The 20837-nt window shown below is 46.0% G+C and overlaps 1 protein-coding gene and 2 pseudogenes across 2 annotated transcripts; 2 read left to right on the top strand and 1 right to left on the bottom strand.

The window, feature by feature from the left end:
• LOC149357353 (uncharacterized) overlaps nt 1-20837 on the top strand; it is a 60746-nt pseudogene that overhangs the window by 13030 nt on the left and 26879 nt on the right.
• The window catches only part of LOC149357354 (uncharacterized), a 34769-nt pseudogene continuing 16133 nt past the window's right edge, over nt 2202-20837 (top strand).
• On the bottom strand, nt 4772-19080 carry LOC149357355 (uncharacterized). Of its 2 annotated transcripts, XM_089584549.1 has the most exons (6): nt 18916-19080; nt 17043-17089; nt 15167-15226; nt 7272-7369; nt 6332-6552; nt 4772-5500 (listed from the first exon to the last, which is right to left on the bottom strand). In XM_089584549.1, the coding sequence occupies exons 3-6, from the start codon at nt 15210-15212 to the stop codon at nt 5380-5382; spliced, it is 486 nt and encodes a 161-aa protein (XP_089440675.1). In that variant the 5' UTR covers nt 15213-15226; nt 17043-17089; nt 18916-19080; the 3' UTR covers nt 4772-5379. The 2 variants fall into 2 exon arrangements, with proteins under 2 accessions (XP_089440675.1, XP_089440676.1); XM_089584550.1 differs by lacking the exons at nt 17043-17089; nt 18916-19080 and adding an exon at nt 15334-15391.

Here is a 20837-nt window from a genome sequence, read left to right as displayed (position 1 = left end):
TTGTGCTGTTGTTCGATTTAGAATATTACTGAATATGTTATCGCTTAAAGTAATTGATTACAAAAGCAGAAGAAATAACAACCACATGCCGCCGGTGGGATCGGATCCCACCGGCGGCATGTGGTTATAACGAGTCCCTCGTGCCACTGTGTGTTATTTTCTAACTGTGTTCTTGGAAAGAGTACTAAAGATATAGTAATTGCAAGCACACTAGAAGCCACATTGGCAGCTTAGTTGTTATGGTGCTCGGCTGCTGACCCGAAAGACACTGGTTCGAACCGGACCGCAGCAGTCGCACTTCAATGGATGCGCAATTCTGAGGCCCGTGTACTGTGCGATGTCATGTGTGCCCAGTTTTCAGAACCCCAAGTGGTCGAGATTTCCGAAGCCCCTTCACTACGGCGTCCCTCATAGCCTGAGTTGCTTTGGGACATTGAACGCAATAAACCAAACCAGCAAGCACACTAGTGTGAGGTTTTCTTTGGAGTTCTTTAATAGTTCATGTCAACTGCATGTTGATCAGCACTCTTATCTGACAGAAGCGCCCAGCTGGTTTACTGCTGGCAAGCCAGATATGTTTGTTTTAAGGTAGCTGTAAGCGAGCTAGTTATTCAGGTGATCTTCCATGGAGCAGCCTCAGCAATAAAAGTTCAATGTTTTGCCCAGCAGTTGGAAACAACTGTACTGTGTGTGAAGAAAGAGAAATCATATGCACCTGCGGTGTAAAGCTACAAGTATGCACACTTCTTTGCACTGAACAGTCGAGGTACGCCAATATAATGCATCTCTGGTATTAGACACTCGCACTACTCATCTGTGGTACAACTCTATCTTTCTGGCCAATTACTTTTTATTGTTTGAAACTGCACATTGCTCTTAATTCTCCTCCCAATTGCGGAATCTCAGACTGACTTCACAGTTGCTATTATTTTGCTGCAAGAGGACACAGCTCCGAGGTGTTCGTCACCAAACTAGGATGATTTGTCGGCAACATTCAATGACAATCCTCATGACAGCACTTACCAACCAAGTTTGGACATCTCAGCAGCGTAAGTGTAATAATAAGTCAGGCCTAAGCATGCGCACAATCCCTCAGCAGCATGTAGGTATCTTCGTTAATGGCCAAATTTTATTCAGTGGAACCTGTGCATAACATCAAGAGGCAAATATTTTTGTAGTAGTACTTGAAGCTGGTCGTTCTTTAAGCTTTTTGAGCATATTGTTTCATAGTGTACATTACAAGACTAAACTGCTTACAGATCTTCCGTTGAACCATCACCACCTCGCAAGGTCATTGTTTACGAGGACCGCTTGCTGCAACTCACTAATCTCTGCAGGCAGTGCCATCAATCACCCAGCAAAATCTTCACTGAAGGTGTGTTACTGAGTCTCACTTATACATTGCAGCAGTTGAAGTAATCTTTTCTCAGTCAATCTTCCTCTATCATTAATTGTTTAATCATGCTGTGTGTGTTTTTTCAGGTCATTGGCTCTCTTGTGGTGACGACGACATGCCCAAATATGCGCAGAACAAAGTGGTACAGCCAGCCAACGCAGAGGCGCATTGGATATGGCATCGTGCTTCTGGCCGCTGCCATTTTGTTCACAGGATGCAGCCCAACGCAGTACCTGCGGCTCCTGGAGAATGTTGGCATCTTGTGATTTTCAAAGCGCACATATGACAGGATCCAAAAGGACATCTTGTTCCCAGCTGTGTACCAGGTTTGGATGTTTTATTTGTAAATGCCAGGATTTCTGCTCTTGTAAATGATGACATTATATATTCTTTCTTTAAAGATCTTTTCAAGTATTGTGTGCTGAAAACTTAGTCATGTCTGCGTGGTGTGACATCTTTTAGTCTGCTAATTTTCTTGGTATTTATAAATGTATTATTTATGCCGCTGTATCAATCTTTTTGTTGTGGAGTTGGTGTTTTAAGGCCCGTTCACATTTGCGAGTCGCAGAGGTCGCGCGACTGTTTCGGTCGAAAAGCGACAGTCGCAAACGGTCGCCCTGGTCGAAATGCGACAGTCGCGGGCCAGTCGCTCGCTGCTCATTTTTCAGCTTCGCGACTGCGAGTCGCAAACCGCTCAACCAATCAGCGGCGCTTCGGAAGTTGACGAAAGCGTCACCTACATCCGGTTGTTCATTCCCGGCGGCAAGATCAAAATCGGCGTCACACCAGCGTGGTCACTCAAAAGATGGAGTACTCCGCAGAGCTGCTCATCAACGCTGTGCGCGAGTACAAATTTTTGTATGACAAACACCACCCCGAATTTAAAAAGCGAACTAAAAAGTACTGCACATGGGAAGAAATTGGAAGACTATTCGGCTTAACCCGTAAGTATCCCGCGTTTTCTTTAGATGTGCTCAGTTCGTATTTTTGTAGCATGCAGGACGAGGGCAGCATGTTTTAGAGCGCAGCTCTTTGGCGTCCGTTCCTGGGTTTCGCGTCGTCGTCGGCGTCGGCCTCGTAACCAGCTCCGCCCCCCTTTCATCCCCCCAGCGCTATCGGCGTCAGCGGCATCAGTCAGTCGCTGCTGTCTCTTCCCTCCTCCCTTTATCGTGTTGTCCGCTTGCTGCGCGCGCTTCTGCCCCCATCGTTTGCCACTGGGTGTACACGCCGCCCCCCTCCCCCCTCTTCCTGCGAGTCTCCGGTTGTCAAAGCGCCGGCTCGAACTTAGTTCCTTTCTTCGCTCCTCCTCCAATGCAACCCCTGTGCGGTGGCAATCAGAGAGCCAGATCGGTGGCGGCGGATCTGTATATGTGCACCGCCCGAGCCGAAATTGCGAATACATGTGAAAAATAAAAAAAAATTCTGTGATAGCGCATACATGTGTTGCTCAATTTCTTTGCCTCAATCTATCGAAAAGGTGAAACAGCTTATTTGCTGCGCTCAAATTTCGCATTAGGAAGTAACGTAATCGTCGGTAATTTTTTTCCTCACAAGAACGCGTGCTCATGTTTACACACGATGAAAACATATTCCGAACTTGATTTTTCCTTCTACCGCTTGGCGTTCGTCCCCGTTTCGCTCGAAATCGGAGAAGACTAGGGCCGAGACGTGTGTTTTTACGCTCGCGTAAAAGCATGCATTGTGTGCACGTAGACACCCCAGTCAAAAATTCCTTCAGCCTATCGGTCTGAAGGCTGAAGGAACCCGTAATTTGGGCTTGTTGGGCCTGTTGGTGATGGGCCTGTCGGGCCTGTTGGTGATGGCCTGTCGGGCCTGTTGGTGATGGACCTGATGGTGATTGACCTGATGGTGATGGACCTGTCGGTGTCAGACCTGTTGGTTCTAATGGCGTCGGCCTGTTGGCACAGATCCTGCTTGCAGGTATCGGGATAGTGTTAGGCCTAATGAGGGACGCCAGTCCTAATGGCGCACCATAGATAAGTTTTTTCATCACTCAGAAATGTGTGCTGCACATTGCGCATGATAACATAGCTTCTTCCATTAGTGCATCGCAAGCTGTTGCAAAAAGGCAGCGCCTGCTACTAATAATATTTTCCAATTAAGCTGGCCAAAAGGGTCTGTAATGCCCTACGATATATATACTGACAACCAGATTTAGGGCAAACGAAAGCTTTATTATAAAATAGAAACCTGTAAAGAGGAAGATGATCAGCAGTCAGAGCAGCAGAACCGAGGCGAGGCGCGAGATGAGAAGACGACGATCGGCAGCTGAAGCAGCAGAGCCGACGCGCGGCGCGAGACGAGAGCGTGAACTGTTCCGGGACCGGACCTGTCCTTGCCCGCTCTAACCGGCCTTCACAACTGTCAATAAAGGCCGTTACATCTTGGTGGAGGTGCGGGGTAGCGGAGAGACGTCTTTTCGGGTGATTTTGTTGAGGCGCCAGTAGTCAACGCAAAAGCGGATAGAGCCGTCTTTCTTGGTGACAAGGACGACGGGGGAAGCCCAAGGACTGTGTGATGGTTGTATGACGCCACGCTGCAGCATATGGGTGTCGATAACCTGGCGTTCGGTGGCCGAGACGCGATATGGGCGTTGGCGCAACGGCGAATGGGCGCCAGTGTCGATCCGATGGGTAACAGCTGAAGTGCGACCAAAACGGTGGTGAGAGAAGTCAAACGATGACCGAAACGTATCTAGCAGGGCCGCAAGCTGGGTCTTCTCCGGTGGCGAAAGATTTGTGTCGATTGAGCCCACAAAGACGGCCTCGGGAACGGGATCAGGAGACGGTGAGGAGGAAGTAAGTGAAGACACTTGCAGGCGGCAGGAGTCGTCCTCAGAAGGGTCCCAGGCGACGACGGAAGCGAAAGGCTGGACACATCCCAAGCATTCACCACGAAGAAGAGTGGAGGGGCACAGGAATGGATTCGTCAGGGGCAAGGCGCTGCAGCCGGCTGAGACGGCAAGCACGGCGAATGGCAGGGGTAGACAGTGGCGAGAAGCAGAGGAGTCGGACGGGATGAAGATGACAGGGCCGTTGGATCCAGAGTCGCAATGAACAGAGGCGAGCACAGCAGAGCACGGCGGGATCATGACGTCATCAGCCACAGTCAGCTTGGAGCACAAGTTAGTGGAAGTGTTCACAGAGTCGTCGCCGAAGGGAAGAAGGGCGACTTCGGAACGAGCGCAGTCGATGACAACGTCATGTTGGGAGAGAAAGTCCCAGCCTAAGATGACGTCGTGAGACGGCCATGGGAAGACGATGAATTCAACAATATACAGAACGTCCTGAATAGTAACTCGGGCTGTACATGACCCCAAAGGCGCAATAAGTTGCGAATTAGCGGCGCGAAGCATAAAACCATATAGCGCAGTCATCACTTTTCGTAACTGGCGGCACAATTTCTCACTTAGTACAGATACAGCAGCACTGGTGTCAACAAGCGCGAAAGCATCGGTGCCCTCCACAGAAACCGCGATCAAATTTGTCGGAGAAAGTCGAGGTCTTGAGCTTGGTGACGAGCAAGCAGTTCTTGCCTCCGGAACTGCGGGCACTAGTTTTCCGAAGGGGAAGAGGGACGACGGCGCATCGGGGAAACCGAGCGACGACGCGGAGATGGAGCACGGCGGCGAATAGACGGCCTGAGATCGGAGGAAGCAGTGGTCTCAGAAGGCGAAGTGCGGTGAAAAGGCTGGGGAGGGGCGTAGGCGTAACCTCGAGGGTCAGTATTGGCAGCAGGGGACAACACTTGGCGGCGGCAGGGACGCATCACATGGCCAGGAATGCCGCAGACATAACAAATGGGTAGGTTGTCCGGTGTCCGCCATGGACGGAAACGTTGCGGTGGTGGCCAGGCAGGACGAAATGGTGTCGACTGCGGTGGATGCTGGTACGAAACGAACGTTTCTGGGCGGGGACGCCTGACGGCTTCGGCATAGGTAAGTGGCAAAATAAATTTATACATCATGACCTCCAATTTTTCGTTGCACGTCCCCCAGCTTCTGTGAGAGGTGCATGCGCACGGCTTTCAGTCTCTTCTCTGCAAGCTCCTTTGGTATGTCTCCCATGTAGATATGAAACAGAGCTGCGCAATAGAACACAAAATAGGCCACATTTGAACACAACTAGATACATGATAAATGCAAAAGTGAGATTCAGAATTACCACTCTCATTGTAAAAACACAGAAACGAATGTTCGCCATTAAAGGGGCCATGAAGCCTACTTTCGTGCATACCCTTGTTGTAGCATTTAATTCCCAACACATTAAATTACAATACCCAAAACTTTCAGTTGATTCCGTGCGGCAGATATCTTTAAAACGATTTTCGTTTCCTTTGCGAACTGACTGCTTGTCTGGCAACCTCTGATTGCTGACGACACATGGGCCTACCCACTCCGCGTCTGCTGTGTGTTGTTGGATGCACTGAGATGCTTGCATGAAAACCAAAGACAGAGATTACTCGAAACAACGGGCAATGCTATTTATACATTCTGTGCAGATATGTCAATTGCACTATCTTTGTCGCAGCAAGATCGGAGAACGTGCACAATGACTTGCCACCAGTCGTTGAGAACGCTAATTTCACAACCAAATAGATAAATCAGGTTACTGGCAGAACGGATCTTAGCGAGAGCCACACAAACAGTGTGGAGATCTCTGAAAGTGCTGTGATAGAGCCTGCATGAAGAAACGTATGGGCATAACACACCTTGCAAAAACTAAACGTCACTTTTGCCCGACTTTGCAGTTTTGGATGCAATAAGGACATTGCAGTTGTTACAAACCTCGGATACAATGAACAGGATCTCCATGACTATCACGCTTTCTGTAAGTGAGCGCGACTGTATTTGGCTGAAGCAAAGTTTGATTGCCTAGGTGTTACTCAAAGCAAAGAAAAAAAAAGCACTAGCACCTTTCAGAGAAGACTTTTTCCGGTGTAAGTGCCGGTTTCGCCTCTGTTCTGCCAAGAGACCGGCACTTATTTGAAAGCACGCCAGTCACGCTGCGGCTCTTCAGCTCATCAGGTGTCCAATACACCTGAGTAGCACCGCGGCAGAACATTGAGTCTGTTGGTGCTCTCAGGAGCATCTGCCAGGCACCAGGCTCCATCCAGAGCCCACTGCCTGCATAGACCTGCAGCAAACGTGGAGAATTTCGCATTTGTACACATTAACAGCAATGAATCAAGGGATTTTAAATATTTCATAACTTAAAACAAACAGCTGAAAAACATAAAAATTATGTAGGCATGAATGCACTCTTTTACAGCGAGCAGTGTCCAAAATCAGTAGATTTTTTATTTCTAGCCTTATAATTCGAAAAAAAAGAAATTGCTTGCGTGCAACATGAAATATATAGCACAATCTTCTGACAGTTCTAGCTTCTCTTCATTCCGAGTCAAATACCGCCAAAAGTTGAAATAATGTTCTCTGCCCCAATTCAAACAAACTTCAGAAATGAGAATAAATTTCACATACCAACAACTAGGCATACCTGACAGAACAAGGCAGCCTCCTCATGATCAAAAATTATTTGTGTACTAAGAATTTCCTCAGGACAAGAATAACTGCAGACCCATTATGGCATCGTCAGGTAATGAAGTACAAAAATGACAAATTAGAAATGCTGACCTGTGCCTTACATGATATTGTCTGAAACCACACATCTATGCTTTGCACACTACCCTTTTCGGCACACTTACTGGGACTAGTATAAGTTTCTACTGTAAGCTAGCATCATCCTCTAAACTGTACCCATTTCACTATGTACCAGCCCCAATTTAATTAAGAATCATTCACTCACTCTACTATGGTATTTGATACACTATATGACTTAAGAACACGAACAATCACCTTTCCATCATCCCTAGCAGAACCTATCACAGTGTCCTGCCCACCAGGCAGCTGGAGCTGGCAGTCCGCGGCGCTCTCCATCTCCTCGGCTGAGCATACTTTTTTGACAAGAAAAGGAAGTACACAAATATCAATGCACCTCAGCAGCACATATAAGCAAAAGCAAACTGAGTTCAGTTTGACATTGTGGGCTATCAAGTAAATGAAAAAAATTAAGTATTTTGCTCTCAAGGTAACAGTGAAAGCTTTGCACAGTAGAACCTCGCTGCTGAGTTGATGGGTGCTGCATTTTCCTGGCTGCTACACATTGTAGTGGTCTAGATCTGGCATGATGATGATAGGGTTCCATGCATTATAAACCCTGCTGTTCGTTGCATTGTAACTTCGGCCACATTCCTACACAGTTATACTTGTGAAATAACACCCCATGCCAGCCTAAATGAGAAACAGTGGCAGTCATATGTTTACTTCTAAAGCGGCTTTACTTGGCCTGGCATGTCTAGCACCACTGTGTTAGGCAGACGGCATTCAGACAGGCTGTGCCATCATCATCCACAGTGGTTGCACTTTTTTGAAGCAGTAGCTTCACTGCTACAGGTGCACGGCTGAGATCGCCATGTACGCAACATGACCTTCAAGTCTGCCACAAATAAAATAAACAAACAAATAAACCTCACAATCAGTGGGATTCAAACTCAGGTCCATTGGGCGAGAGCCAGGTGCGCTAACCACTAAGCTTCAGACCCACGGTGTGACAATTCAATAAAACTGGAGATATACAGGGTGTCCCAGCTAAAAGTAACCAAGCTTGTTAAAAAGAGGATGATCCCTAGCCGAGTGAGACCAACTGAGGGTTGTTGATAGTCGCGTGTCCTAGTCTGCAGTATTTTTTTATTATGCAAACGTGATTAATTAGCAAAGACTAATTAGCTAACTTTTTAATTATTGCTTTCAGGAAGAAATTGTCAATGCAGGAGTTGTAGATCCCATAGAAAAATAATCGTTTGCCTTGTTTGCAGCTAAGTACCACTGATACAACTTCTTTTATCTGACTTAAAAGAAAGCCCGCGAAATACAAAAAGAACCACGTGATAGGGAAGCAGTTACAGCGCTCCCAAACGAGCGATCAAGCAACGACATCCGCTTATGTTTGCAACGCTGTCCCGTACAGCTTTTGGCGTCTTGAGGAGGTGGCGAGATATGCACCAGGAACTGCTTATGCGTCATGGAAAGTGAGCGGGTGCTGCTCTTCAACGAAGTGAAGCGCGGCTCGCATGGAGCGCTTTTTCACGCGTAACCTCGCCTCGAGTGATAGGAATGTGGCCGTGCCGCTAACTTGCACCGTCACGCGCTGAAGAAACGGTCGCCCTAGCGCCGATGCGAGAGTTAATTACGTATATCTCGCAACCATCACAAAACGCCGAACCCCGTTCGGGACAACGTTGCAAAGATAAGCGAATGTCTTTGCTTGGCTGGTCGTCTGGGAGCGCTGAAACTGCTTCCCTATCACGTGGCTCTTTTTGTATTTAGCGGGCTTTCTTTTAAGTCAAATAAAAGAAGCTGTATCAGTGGTACTTGGCTGCAAACACGGCAAACGGTTATTTTTCAAAGGGATCTACAACTTCTGCATTGACACTTTCTTCCTGTAGGCAATAATTAAAAAGTTAGCTAATTAGTCTCTGCTAATTAATCATGTTTGCATAATAAAAAAAATACTACAGACTAGGACACGCGACTGGCAACAACCCTCAGTTGGTCTCACTCGGCTAGGGATCATCCTCTTTTTTTACAAGCTTCGTTACTTTTAGCTGGGACACCCTGTATATGTGCTTCTTGTATACTAACTGCTAGGTTACACAGCCGCTCATGCAATATCATGGTAATTTGTGATTCGAGCGATTCATGATTGATCAGTGACAGGCGATTTCGAGAGGAGTTTGAAGAGGAATAACAAGAGGAAGACGAAGAATACAAAGAGGAAGATTAGCGCTCCACACGCAGAAAATCTAACACCACGGGTATAGGAAAAAATCAGCTGTGGTTTAGCTTCGGTTAAACCTGGTGAGAAGCAGTAGTTTCACGTAGCTACGTGCGGCAAAGTCCAAAGAAACAACAATCTTTCAACAAGCCGAGAAACTAGAAACAAACAAAGCTTTGCAAAGCGCAGCCACATGAAGCTACCGCTTCTCGCCATGTTTAATCAGAGCTAAACCACAGCTAATTTTTTCTTCACCTATCCTTGTTTCTTTGTAATTGTGCTGCTAGTGTTAGTGTGGCTGGCGCGATTGATTTTGTCCTTCCGCACCTCATCACATCTTTTGTGACTTCTGGATGCACACAGCAGTGGCAACAAAGAGGACGAGGGCTAGCCTCCGCTGGAACCAACCATTATGTTGGCTGTAGCGGCATTAGACATTCTCAGAAAGTATGTTTGCAATGATCGCAACAGCCACATAGCCCCGTAAATTCTGGAGAAATGAGTAGTCCTCACCGGACGTAAGAAAATGCAGCAGACAATGCTGCATGATTTTTTCAAGTGCCAGCACTGCAATAAATGTGTTTAGTTCTTCATTCCTGTCATTTTTAAATTTGTCCTACTTCCTGCCTCTAATGTTTCCTCGCTCTTGCATTTTTTTTTTGTAGCAAGAGCTATTGGTCGCAAAGTAGCATTTTCACTGCGGCGGTGGTCACACCGTGGTCACACCGCTTCTTGCGCCGCTGCCTAGCAACCGTTGCCAGATGGAGCCGCGCCATCTGGTGCAACGTCAGAGGAGGAGGAGAGCCAGAGATAGCAGTAGGCACAGCAAGAGACCTCCCAGGTCTACGTATGCATTCACTGGACACCCAGAAATCACGCACAACGGACCGGGAACAGGACTGCCCACGAGGCTGCTGGCGCGCAGCTAGAGGAAGACCGTCGGCATTGCCTTAACGTGAGCCGACCAACTCGGACCACCCTTATCGTTCTCCCATGCCGCTCATAATACCTGACTCTATCATCACACGCCTTTAACAAGAGCAGAGGGGTTTGTCGTGGGACTTTGTCCCAGACATTACTCCATCCATTCCTTCTGGACTTTCTCGCCCGGCCCAAGTTCTCGCTCACAAGGTGCGAGCCGGTGCAGCGTACACCCCGGACATCCCGAGTCGATGGCACCGAACCAGGATCGGCTGCCCCGATTGCCCTGCTGACTCTGTTGATTTGCACCACCTGATCTGGACCTGTCCTGGCACTGCGAGCCTCTGCGCCTGCTACACCTCTGCCTACCACATCCAGACATACGATGACTGGACGGCCCCCAGTACCGACGCCAAGCGCAAGCTCAGTGCCCTGCTAGACTTCATGTCAGAGACCTACACCCTCACCTTCACCTAACCAACCCACTTCCCCCTTGGGCCTCAGGTCATCCTTGTGATTAAAGATTTATGAATGAATGAGCAGCGGCCTGTATAAGAGGGCGGTTCGTTGAAGCTGTTGTGGCCAGAGATGGAGAGCGAGTCGGAGAGGCTGAAACAAACCAAGCTTAGCTGTTGGAACGAAACAAGGCAAAGGCGACGATACCGAGGAAGAACGTGCAGAACGTCTGAATAAGCGACGCCGTGAAGATGCAGCTCGACGAGTTCGCCTAGCCTCTGAAGGTCCATTACCTCTCGCTACGTATGTCTGGCATAGCTGAGCTAAGCCACAGCCAATTTTTTTTAGTCCCGTGAGGAGTACATCAGCAGGGTTATGCTGTATTAAAACTTGTAGAAACATTAATACTATGAGAAACACATCTCAGTGAAGAGTTGATCGGCTGCTACACTAACAGTAGTAAAGCTTTTTGACGGGCTAGTTGGTACATATTCATATTTGAAAGGGTGTGCGCTAAAAAAGACGTACACAGGAAAAAGATAGAGACGACAGGAGAGAAGCGCAACTTCCAACTTTAATGACGACAAAAGAAGCCAGGCGCACATATATATCCGCTGATAAACAGATATGAGCTGCGTGATGGAGCGTGACCCCATCAACCAAACATAAGACAGCGCAAAAAATGCATATCTAAGTGACATTAAAAGAAACCCAAGAAAGTGAACATATCAAACACCTGCCGAGGTAAGGTAAAAAAGTGGGATTCGTATCGGCTGACAACAATGCATAACAACATGGGAAAACAGAGCTGTATGAAAGACGACACTGAAAAAGAGGATAACACCATAAAAAAGGCTAACAACATGACGAAATTTTTAACAAAGAACAAGTGAAAGATGGAGATAAAAACCGTGTAAAGGGTGGTAAATAAAGGCACATTGGAACATCTAAAAGGACAATAAAACATAGAGAGGCGAACGGGTTAATAGTCTAGATGTACCCATCCAGAAAGGCAAGTTCATTTCTAGACAGGTTAATGGAAGGCGTGCTAACGCACTTGTCTTTCCTGAGGTGAATAAAAAAGGCCTCGATTACTTCTCTTTCTGTCTTGTCCTGAGCCTTAGCTAGAAACTTGGTTTCATTAAACTTGGGGTGGCAGTTCTGGCAACTGCTGCAGTGTAACGGAAGGTTACCTCCAGACCTGTTCTTCATGGTGACGTTGTGCCTGCGGGCGCGCTCATTGAAACATTTCCCGGTTTGACCCACATACACTTTGCCGCACGTCAAGGGAATCTCGTACACAACATTGGCAGTGCATTGTGTGTACACGGTTTGATGCTTGATATTACAGGCCTTCTTAACACGCTTCCTGGTCACCATCGGACATAATTTCGCCAGTTTGCAAGTAGCCGAAAAAACTAGCCTAACCCCGTGACGAGACGCAACTTTCTTTAAATTGTGTGAAAGACCATGCAGGTAAGGTATAACCTGCACAGGTTGCCGTTCTGTTTGATGTTTAGCATGCTCCGAGGCGGTCAAAGGAGCTGAGACCGGATGCCTCGAAATATTCTTTTCAGGTAAAACGCATAAGCCTGCTTGTCCACTACGTGCCATTGTGTCTGAAAGGGATACGTGGCAAAAAGTTGTGGGTGACTTCCTTCGGTGCCAACTGGACAGAATAGCTGGCGCTTACCCTTACCGCGTTCGAAGCTCAAAGGAAGTGGTGCAGGTACTGGAGGGAGGCAAGGTATCGGCCACAACTGGTTTTTCAATTGACGTTGAGGACTTATTTTACTCTGTGCCTCACGACGGGTTGTTGGATGCTGTTCGTGAACATTTGGAAGAATTTGGCGAAGTCAGGTTTCAAAATTCTGCCGGTGTCACAACTGAAAAATTTCTGGACCTACTATTGTTTTATTTGGATTCCACTGTTATTTGCTTCCAGGATGAGTTTTACTTGCAAAAAGCCGGAATTTGTATAGGTTCCTCAGTCGCACCGGTCTTATGCGGAATTTTTCTGGCGTCATTTGACCGGCGCCTTGAAGCTAGCTTGAAGGACACAGGGAGAACACGTATTTTCAGATACGTCGACGATTATCATGTCCTTCTTAACGCACCTTCATACTGTGCTGCTGATACACTTGTAGTCCAAATTCTCACTACCTTCTGTTCTTCATCGAGGGGTCTAAAATTCACGCATGAACGAGCAGATCATGATCGACTCCAGTTTCTTGACTTACAGCTTATTTTTACAAATGATCATGTGTGTTGGTCTTATCAGCCGCACTCAAAGAAGTCACTTTTGCCCTATGATAGTGCCCACTCCAAGCTGGTAAAGCTTGGCATAGTATCTCTTTGCATGAAATCTGCATTAGAAAAATCCTGCGGCCACAAGATAGGTGAAAGTTTCCAGTGCCAGATCGACCGAATTTCTGCTGCAGGTTACCCTGCAAATCTGGTCACGAACATGTCTGAAAACCTTTTGCAAAAAATTAAAAACTCGGAGCATGCTAAACATCAAACAGAACGGAAACCTGTGCAGGTTATACCTTACGTGCATGGTCTTTCACACAATTTAAAGAAAGTTGCGTCTCGTCACGGGGTTAGGCTGGTTTTTTCGGCTACTTGCAAACTGGCGAAATTATGTCCGATGGTGACCAGGAAGCGTGTTAAGAAGGCCTGTAATATCAAGCATCAAACCGTGTACACACAATGCACTGCCAATGTTGTGTACGAGATTCCCTTGACGTGCGGCAAAGTGTATGTGGGTCAAACCGGGAAATGTTTCAATGAGCGCGCCCGCAGGCACAACGTCACCATGAAGAACAGGTCTGGAGGTAACCTTCCGTTACACTGCAGCAGTTGCCAGAACTGCTACCCCAAGTTTAATGAAACCAAGTTTCTAGCTAAGGCTCAGGACAAGACAGAAAGAGAAGTAATTGAGGCCTTTTTTATTCACCTCAGGAAAGACAAGTGCGTTAGCACGCCTGCCATTAACCTGTCTAGAAATGAACTTGCCTTTCTGGATGGGTACATCTAGACTATTAACCCGTTCGCCTCTCTATGTTTTAGTGTCCTTTTAGATGTTCCAATGTGCCTTTATTTACCACCCTTTACACGGTTTTTATCTCCATCTTTCACTTGTTCTTTGTTAAAAATTTCGTCATGTTGTTAGCCTTTTTTATGGTGTTATCCTCTTTTTCAGTGTCATCTTTCATACAGCTCTGTTTTCCCATGTTGTTATGCATTGTTGTCAGCCGATACGAATCCCACTTTTTTACCTTACCTCGGCAGGTGTTTGATATGTTCACTTTCTTGGGTTTCTTTTAATGTCACTTAGATATGCATTTTTTGCGCTGTCTTATGTTTGGTTGATGGGGTCACGCTCCATCACACAGCTCATATCTGTTTATCAGCGGATATATATGTGCGCCTGGCTTCTTTTGTTGTCATTAAAGTTGGAAGTTGCGCTTCTTTCCTGTCGTCTCTATCTTTTCCCTGTGTACGTCTTTTTTAGCGCACACCCTTTCAAACTACACTAACACTGATGGCTAAAAAGATAACTGGTGAAATAATGAGGGCTAAGTGACAAGTGACAACCGTGGCCGCCGTGGCTCAGTGGTTATAACGCTTGGCTGCTGACCCAAATGACGAGAGTTCGATCCAGCTGCGGCAATGGAATTTCGATGGAGGCGAAGTTCCAGGGGCCCGTGTGCTGTGCGATGTCAGTGCACGTTAAAGAACCTCAGCTGGTCGAAATTTCCGGAGCCCTCCACTACCACGTCCCTCATAGCTCGAGTTGCTTTGGGACGTTGAACCCCCATAAACGAGCCTTAAAGACACAGCAGAACACTGCGGAGCGAGAGCAGTTCAGAAAAATCGCATATCCTGCCAAAAATGAAAGGGACAGTACAGCAAGCCTCATAGGCAATGCAAAAAGAAAAAAAAAAAGACGTCAGGTTCAATTAACTGCGCATCTGCTGAAGGACAGCAGGAACACTGTGCCAGAAAACTTTTCAACCTGTACACGGTACAATGCCTAACAACTTTGAATGTACCAGACGACCAGAATAATGCTAATATATTTTGTTAATTCACAAGAAAGGGGATGTCAATCAATTAAAAAGCTTTTAATTATTAGATAACTATGGGAAAGAAACATGAAGGTTAATGAAAAGGCTTGAAATGCAACTGAAGGCAGGACGGCAAGCTATCGAAAGGTATAGATGTAATCACACAGTAGAGTAGGAGAGCGACACAAAGTAGAGATAAAAAGTACAGAAAGAAATGGGGCCTGGGAAGGGTATGTAACCAATTTCAAGAAAGGTCAATGTAGCACATACAGTCAAAGTTAGGGGCACAGCAGAGATGGTGGAAGGATGAGAGTAGAAGTTTCAGGGGATAAGGCGTCCTCAAGTGGCACAGGACAGGGTTATCAGGCGCTCATTAGACAAATCCTTTGTTTGCAGTGAACATTTTCTTAGGCCAATTTGATTATGAAAAATAAAAAATGGCATGCATCACAAGAAGGTTCGCTCACCAAACTCGTCTGGCCCACTGCCACTAGCCCCATTGATGGATGTCATTGCTGGGGCCAGTTCTGTGAATTAGGTATAGTTAGAGTTCATGTCCTTACACCAAAATGCACATCAAAGGTACGGTATATTCACACAACGGATGAGGTCGCAAAAAGATCTCTAGCATCACCTCAAGTAAAGGCAGTGTCCGCATGCTGAAAGCATTCACACATGAGATGAAAACAGCAGATCTTGTCCTAATAGAAAAAAAACGCCCTCCTCTTTCCATCTGCAGACACCAGTTGGTTGGCGTCAATTCGTGACGTCAAGCCACATAATGCACAGTTCACCCTCAAGATTTGCAATTCAGTCCACCGTGCGAATTCACCTTAAGATGACTTCCAAGAGCACTTACTTTAAGCTCTAAGATATACATGCATGGTGACACCTACAACATGCAATTTGATGAAGTAGCTTAGCTAAGAAAAAAGGGATGAGCAGCACACATGTGAGCTACTCAGGAACAAGAACCAGAGCTAATGTTTTAAACAGTTACTAGGCACATTACCATAGCATGAAAATGCACACACACCTCTCAACTGGCATGTTAGAAATACAAAACACTTCAGTAAACTATCTACACAACAATAGCACACCTTGCAAACATACACCACCTGGACTTTGTGTTTCCCAAATATAAGACATTCATTTTGTGCACAAAATTGCAACAAATAAACAAAGTAGCAGTGCCACCTAATTGGCCATTTAGAAACAAGGAGCAGAGGTATTATGAACAGCAGAGTTAGTTGTTGGCCTGGTTAGCATCACTGATTTAAGTTCATAGTTTTCCAGCCCTACGGAACACACACACATACATGAGCCGCCACGGCAGTTCAGTGGTTATGGTGCTCGGCTGCTGGCCTGTTAAGACACGGGTTCTATCCTGGCCGCGGTGGTTGCATTTCGATGGAGGCAAAATGCTACAGGCCCGTAAATGCAAACTGCATGCAGGAGATCTAAAGAATAAGGACAGGTTCCAAACTTGTCAAGCACTGCAGTGATTGTACAGAGATTTTCAAGTGTGAAGATCCTTAGCAGAAGCAAGCCACTTGTGAAGGGACAGAGACGCATCATATTAAAAAAGCTGGTTCACAATGTGCGAGCAATACTTCAGTTGTATCATATAACACAGAAATGATGTTTCTTTCATAGTTTTGATGATAAAGGTGTGATAAGTTTGTTTTTTTCCTGCTCCGCTGGTCTGAAGGCATTTAAGCAGTGTCTGCGCCGTTAAATAACCAGTTGTCAGTGAGTGCTGTGTTTTATCCTTCTTCCCAACTTCAGTAAAACGGCAAGTTGAAGAAAACAGCGCAGCAACAGGCACAAGAAAGAAGATGGGAGAGGTGCTGACTAGCAACTGAAGGTTTATTGAAAAGGAACACTTAAAATATACTCTCTTCACAACCAAGAGCGTGCATGAGCTGCGCGAACAACACTGATAAGCTATCAACTTCAGTCATGGTGGTCAAGATTCAATAGTTCACAGCCATGAACGGCCATCCGTCCTTGTTAATGATTGTGAACTATTGTATCCTGACCACCATGACTGAAGTTGACAGGTTATCAGTGTTGTTTGCGCAGCTCATGCACTCTCTTGGTTGCGAAGAGAGTATATTTTATGCATTCCTTTTCAATAAACCTTCAGTTGCTAGTCAGCACCTGTCTCATCTTCTCTCTTGTCCCTGTTGCTGCGCTGTTTTCTTCAAGTATCCTTCTTCCCTTCTTTGGTCATGCACCGTTGCACTGGAAAACTACAAATTTAAAGTACTCTCAACATTTGCCTGAACAATTTAGCACATCTAAAATATGCTTATCTTCTGGTAGCCTCCAGCTGCTCACAATGATGGTCTCTTCTAATTCATGATGTGACAAGCAAAGCTGCATCCCTGCAAAAAAAAGAAAGAGCCAAAAATTTCCTAATATAAGCATCTTGGTGGGCACACGTCTAATAACAAATCTTTTACAATCCTCAATGAGCACAGACATTGGACAGCTCTGTACAAAGAACTTATGTCCAGTCACTTGGCTCAAACCAAAATAGTGAGAAAAAAATCCGCCCTTCCCTGGCAGCGCGAGCATATTTTAACAGCCTGAGCAACAAATTGTTCTGAAAGTGGCTAAAAATGCATTCATTACAAAAAAGACATCGACTATTCATGCCAACTAAAATTCCTCAAAAGCAAGCAAATAATATACAAACAAAAATTCCCATTCCCGCATCTCACAGCAATGGCCAGTGCTGCTGTCTGGCTTGAATCCTGCCTTACAAGCGGACCTACTGGTGTCAGCCATGGGGACGGCCATTCAATTGCTTAAGACCACAAGGGCGTTTGTAGATGAAGACGCGGCTGGAGGTGGTTGCACATCACTCCCTTTGTCTTCCCTCAATTGTGCCATGGCAGGTGGCCGACAAAGTAAACTGAGCGAAGAGGGCAGGCAAAGCCTATAGTCTTTTTCAGCCTCACTGCTGTGCACAATTTGAAAGGCATAGTTGCTAACGGCCGATTCTTCGTGGGCTACATAAGCTAGATCACAAACTGATGATGGGTGCAGGGGTCGAGTGGATGCAGCTAGCACAGGAAAGGGCTAATTTGGGGAATATGGGAGAGGCTGTCGCCCTGCTGCCAGTATAGTCCGGCTGATGATGATGAAGGATGATTGAATTCCAATGAATATTTCACTTTTCTTACCCTTGGTGCAAATCGCTGCACAGTCCCATAAATGTTGGTTATAAGAGTATACATCTGATTAAGAATGAGAGGGAAAATACTACACTACTGGCATGATGCAGCAGCGTCAGTGTTAAGTGAAAGAATAAATTCTGGTTCCTTGCTTACAATGTCGCTGGATCTATGCTATCTTCCAGTAGAATGCATGAGAACTGGTGTAATGCCCTCGCACAAAGTGCAGACGTTAAGGAACATGCACAACTTGTTCTTCCAGAGAACGAAAAATTCCAAAGTAGTGGTAATGACCATCGCTCATCACTGCTGGATCACTATGCCTCTGCGTCTTTAGTAATTTTCTAGAATCCGTGGGTAACTCTGGATGGTATGGCTTCAGCACTTTAAGCAGGGAATGCAGGTGAGAAGCAGGCAATTGGCTATTAATTGCCCACACGCGCAAGTCGTGCTCTAGACATTGAGTAGCGGAACCAGACTCAGGTGTCATCCTATCTTCATAACCCACCAACTCCTCATTGTCAGAAATTCGCGACAACTCTTACGTTGCACTTTCTATGTCAGGGATGCTGCTAGCGGTGCTAAAATCTGACAAGTGAGAACTGCGGCTTTCAACTGCGTCCTCGACCGGCGCTGATAAAGAGGATAAAATAACATTATGCGATGAAAAGGCATCTTGAAACTGTTCTGCTCCTGTTGCGCACAATCTGCTGCCATGACCATTATCAAGACAGACAACTGCCAAACAGGGTAGCATTTCGTGATGCGTACCCGCAAAAGCCGGCTCTCACCATTGTGGGTACCCTTGACGAAAACAGTTTTCTAGTTCGTCGTGAACAGCCTCTGCTGTTCTTCGGCGTCGTTGCCGAAATGACACCTCGATTAGCGAACACTTCATTCTCTTCATGATACAACGAATGTAGCACTTTATCAAACTATCACGCAGGGCATGGGTAACATATATACACTACTGGCTTTGTGCCAACCAACACAGGTCACAGCACAACAATGCAAGTCTAGAAATCACTCACCATTGAGGTCATCCTCTGGGCAAGCCTTTGTTGTTTCAGCTGAATTCCAGTGAAACCACAACGAAACACAGCAGTGCGGGCACGACGACCGCCAAAAAACTGTACTAGAAGAACAAAAAACGTGAAAATCTTGCCATGACTGCCGCTGACACGCGAGTTCTCGGACCAGCGAACGCCGCAGGATTGGAATTTGTCTCTCGGCGCGGCCGCGAGTAGCCGCGGTTTGGATTTGGACCATTAGACTGCAGGGCGTCAGTAAAACCAGAACTAAATTTCTTCGGCAGTTTTAATTTTGTCTGCCTGTTTAATTAAAAACGAAGTAATTCCAGCTGTTTAAAAATATTTCAGATAGAAATATATCTTTCTACCTTAGTGTCACCATTTGCATACACACCACATGCAAACTTGCAATCGAAGTAAAAATTAATAAACAAATTAATACTCTCACGGTGAGGGGAAGTGATCTGGTACCGACTTTTCTATTTGGGCTTCAGAAATAGCCAGAGAGGGCAGATTAACCTATAGCATGAATGTTATAGCAATGCCATCGTATGTGGTTCAACATTTATTCATCATTTGACAATATTGCTGCAATGTGAAAAGACCACTTCAGAGCAACGTTATCAGCAAGTTGCTTGGTAACATTGCAGCAACATTCTCTAATGTTGAAGAATGTTAGCGCAACATAGTACAACATTGGCAATGTTGTGGCAACGTTGCAGTTACATACTGTGCTACTAGGGATAGCAGCGAGGCTCTATGGTGAGGCAGCTATGACATATAATGTTCACCAGCTGCTGCACCTTTCTAAGGCTACGCGCATGTTTGGCCTATTATGGGGTGTGTCCACGGTTCCTTTTGAAGATGGGATTGGCCGTACACTGCGGCTTGTGTCAGCAGCCAAGCTGGTGCCTATGCAGGTCGCTGAACGGTGCATAATGCAGCAGTGCTATCGAAGCTCAGAAAGAAATTTGGAGCTCCCAGCTCATTTGGCTTTTGCCAAGAAAAATATTGGCGCTTAGCACACAAACAGCTACCAGACATGTGCTCTAGGTGTGCCACACCCTGTTCCTTCATTTCCCGAGCAGCTAAAAATGATTTTCAATTCACACTTTGGCTGCATTCCTCAGATGTCTAGGTACTTTCGAGCACAAATTGGCAGCATTATTATACACAGTTCGGATTATTTGACTCCAAAAAAGACCAGCTCTTGTTCTGTTAAAATGGTAGACGGCTCATATTGTTATGTACTTGGAACTTATAAGATTGCAGGCTGTATATATTTTCACTCCCAAAGGCTTCTTGTTTCACCACTTGTATTTGATGTCCTACATATCATGCAGTGTCAGCACCCACCGGCTGATCAGAATAATTGTTTGCACTCCCTTGATGATGTGTCTCTGCAATGTGTTTTCTTTAGTATTAATAATGTTTCATACTTGTGTGAAGTGCCCAACCAGAAGGAAAGAGATTGATCTGGTAGTGATGTATGATGTGCAGTTCATGAAGGTAGTTTCAGTGTATTTTTATTTTTGTATTACTTTAAGGTAGCTCTTCAGTGTGTTTAACTTTTTTCAAACTTGTGGCCATGAAATTCATTGCAGTTAGCAGCAATTACACCAATCTTCAGATTGTGACGGGAGGTTGCTCCATATTGTCACATTGTCAAAAGTTCGTCGTCAGTTATAAATTCAGCACGGCCACAAGCGGCAGGCATTGTCTTCGACGACCGCCAAGCACGCTTGTTGCTACACCGCTGCCGAGTCGTTCAGTTCTTTGTGGGTGTGAAACAGCCCAACAGTGTTTCTTTGGAAGCCGTTTTGCTGTCTACCTGACTGCCAAACTGCAGCCATCACAACTACGTGACAATATTACACTTGTGGGAATCTGGCTTTCCGCCGTCGCCTTTGCGCGGCTGTGCC

The sequence above is a fragment of the Amblyomma mixtum genome, chromosome 3 (genome assembly GCF_055824585.1).
Source record: "Amblyomma mixtum isolate Tamu chromosome 3, ASM5582458v1, whole genome shotgun sequence".
Lineage (NCBI taxonomy): Eukaryota > Metazoa > Arthropoda > Arachnida > Ixodida > Ixodidae > Amblyomma > Amblyomma mixtum.
The sequence above is the reverse complement of the archived record's forward strand: the minus strand, read 5'-3'. Positions and strand labels throughout refer to the sequence as shown.

Bases quoted from the DNA above. Each gene is read 5' to 3' on its own strand.
- LOC149357355 (XM_089584549.1), bottom strand. From the start codon at position 15,212: ATGACATCCATCAATGGGGCTAGTGGCAGTGGGCCAGACGAGTTTG. The intron at 6,553-7,271 runs GTGATTGTTCGT...CGTTTGCTGCAG, and splicing joins CTGCTAGGGATGATGGAAAG to GTCTATGCAGGCAGTGGGCT. The intron at 5,501-6,331 runs GTGCTAGTGCTT...TCTATTGCGCAG, and splicing joins GAAAAAGTCTTCTCTGAAAG to CTCTGTTTCATATCTACATG.